Here is a 2,750-nt window from a genome sequence, read left to right on the forward strand (position 1 = left end):
TCGGTCACCTGTCCGTCCCGGTCACACACCTGCAGCGACGCGCGGCGCGGCAGGACGCGCAGAGAAGGAGCGTGCGTAATGTTTAACGTCGTGCACCAGGGGCGAAAGTACGTGCCCACGCACTGCTCGCTCACGGACGACTCTCTGTTAGCCGTGCAGGCGGTCCACCACATCCACAAGTCCCCGGAGACCGTGCTGGAGCCGCCGGAGGGGACGTGGCCGCCGCCGGGCGCCAAGATGCGGATCTCCAAGGCGAACAAGGGCGCGGCGGCGGCGGTGGTGGTGCGCGCCGTGCGCCGGCATCCGTCGTCTCCGCAGGCGGCCAGTCTGGAGAGTCTGGAGGCGGCGTGGGGCGAGAGGGGAGCGCGCCCCGAGGCGAGGCCGCCGGAGAGTCCGCCGAGCCCCGAGAGGAGAGACGGCGAGGCGGGCGAGGCTGCCGGAGGGCCCCCGCGGAGCCGGAAGAAGGGCTTCAGACCCCCCGACGTGAGGACCATCTTCTCCCCCGAGGAGAGGGACCCCCGGGTGAAGGAGGAGTCCGGGGAGGGGCACACCTTCGAGGCCGGAGGGGAGGACACCTGGTGCGACGCGTGCTGCGCGTACATCTTCCAGCGCGGACTCACCTGTGCAGGTGAGGGTGCTGATGATGGTGATGATGATGATGATGGGCAGGGGATGAGGAGGGTCAGAGGTGATGGGGGGAAGCTTGTGAAGCCTCAGAGGTGATGTTTTCTAAGGGACGGTCCAGGGGGGCTCATAAATTCATGTTCTAAAATGAATATTTCACATTCAGCGGCTTTGAATTTGAACATTTTCGCAAAAGAAATCCAACAAAAATTCCGTGTCTCTTTAAATGTTTTCCCCTTTAGACTGTCTCCATAGACACACACTGAGATGTTGATCAACTGATTGATCAATAAACACTATAATCATCATGTCTAAGCCATAATTTCACTGTCAGAATATCAAACCAGTGTTTGAGAGGACCCTGAGCACTGAGGACAAAGAGGTCATGACCTCTGTGTGTAGTTATGGAAGTGTAGACAGGAAGAGTTCTTAACACTTTAACAAATTTCACGTGTCTGATCTTAATATTTAGAAAAATAAAAGAAAATTCTCTCCTTGAGTTATGTACCTGACACCAAACCTTAATTAATGGAACATAACAATAACAGTGGTCTTTTTATTGAAGAATAAATACTCGACAGGCAAATTGATGATGGAAATAATCGTTAGTTGCAGCTCTGATCTTGTTTATAGTTCAACCAGTTTGTAAAAGTGACACAAAGTCGTGCGTTTTCATAATAGCAGAGCAGAATTTGAAGATGTAAATCAAGTTTTTTTAGGTTCATAGTGTCAAAAACATCCCAGAGGCCTCACACCAGGACCGACTGACTCTTCCTGAAACTATCTATCCATTGGAATCAACTAGTTCTTGTCAAAAAGAAACGCTAAACACACATTTGCAGGCCACGCGTTGCTCGACGTGACACGAACAGGTTGTGCTCTGAAACGCAGCGCCGCAGCAGGAATGCGGTCGGTATGCGGACGGACCGGTTCAGTCTCTGCGTCTCCTCGAGTCATAACTGGACCTCCCCTCTTCATCCACCGCCGTCCGGCGAACAATAGACGTAGGAAACACAGTGAAAAGGCCTCTTCCTCCTCCTCCTCCTCCTCGTGTGTGTGGTGCGGCCCCAACATGGCTGCCATGGCGACACTACATACATATACACATATACAACATTTATTCATCCCTTTTCTCCTCCGTCCTCTCATTGTGTTCTTGTTCATCCTGTCGTGTAGATTTGAATATGTGGTTTCAATATTTAATTCTGGTAAAAAACAAAACAAAACCTACATGTTGACATTACGCAGCTCTCATTTCAAACTGTGAGATGCTTTACGTCAACATGTGGCGGGATAAATACAGGCCGAGACATCGACTGTGTATAAAGATGGACGACGTGAAAGTGAAGCCAAAACATCTGGATCGCCCCCCGGTGGCTGGCTGCAGTATGGGTGTCATAAACCCCGGCCCCCTCCATGTTAGCAGATGGGACGTGGACCAAAAAAATATAAAAAATCGTCAAATAAAGATGATTTCTGCCATTTTAGCTAGTTGTTATCACGCCGACGTTCGTTCAAGTGTTCCTGTTTCTGATCAGTTTGGTTTTGATTGGTTATTTTATGCCATAAAAACAGACTGAGACACGTTGAATGACGGCTGAGACGGACTCGCCATTGGCCGAGCACACGCGTATCGGCGCAGACTCCCATCAGCACACGAGGGCGGCGCCCGTGTCAGGGACGTCTTGGGCTTTGTCCTTCCGTACAACGGGAGGACGTGGAGACGCGTCGCCTGTCGTCGTTATTTACAGTCGGAGAGGCTGAGGAATGAGGAGGAACAGAAACACACACGAAACATTTGACCCGATCAGATCTTAAAATCGACTTCATCTTCATCGGCTGTCGTTTTTATAAACCCACCGCGGACAAACTCTTTCTTCCTCTTCGTCCTCCTCGGCCTTCGCCCATTCAGCCCTTCGACCTCATCCTGTCTCCAGACAACGAGCCTCTGTGTTTCCCGTCAGTTTTACCAGCGCTGCTGATGGACTCGGTGTGTCTGTGTGTGTGTGTGTGTGTGTGTGTGTGTGTGTGTGTGTGTGTGTGTGTCTGTGTGTGTATTTAAGTGCACGCGTCAGTGTGGGCTGATGTCCCCGCTCTGTTAAAAGGCCTCTCCTCTCAGGAAGCCC

General features: G+C 51.6%; 1 protein-coding gene and 1 long non-coding RNA gene across 2 annotated transcripts in view; one reads left to right on the forward strand and one right to left on the reverse strand.

The window, feature by feature from the left end:
* Nucleotides 1-54: 54 nt before the first annotated feature.
* LOC118292131 (ras association domain-containing protein 5-like) overlaps nucleotides 55-2,750 on the forward strand; it is a 14,172-nt gene continuing 11,476 nt past the window's right edge. The window contains exon 1 of the mRNA XM_047336500.1: nucleotides 55-628. Coding sequence (XP_047192456.1) covers nucleotides 79-628 — 550 coding nt within the window. The 5' untranslated portion in view covers nucleotides 55-78. The remainder of the gene's footprint in view (nucleotides 629-2,750) is intronic.
* The window catches only part of LOC118292149, a 1,649-nt gene continuing 132 nt past the window's right edge, over nucleotides 1,234-2,750 (reverse strand). The window contains exons 1-2 of the long non-coding RNA XR_004786838.2: nucleotides 2,485-2,750; nucleotides 1,234-2,384 (exon numbers count right to left, since the gene is read on the reverse strand). The exon at nucleotides 2,485-2,750 is cut by the window's right edge and continues 132 nt beyond it. This is a non-coding gene — a long non-coding RNA (uncharacterized LOC118292149). The remainder of the gene's footprint in view (nucleotides 2,385-2,484) is intronic.

Source organism: Scophthalmus maximus, chromosome 12 (genome assembly GCF_022379125.1).
Source record: "Scophthalmus maximus strain ysfricsl-2021 chromosome 12, ASM2237912v1, whole genome shotgun sequence".
Taxonomy (NCBI): domain Eukaryota; kingdom Metazoa; phylum Chordata; class Actinopteri; order Pleuronectiformes; family Scophthalmidae; genus Scophthalmus; species Scophthalmus maximus.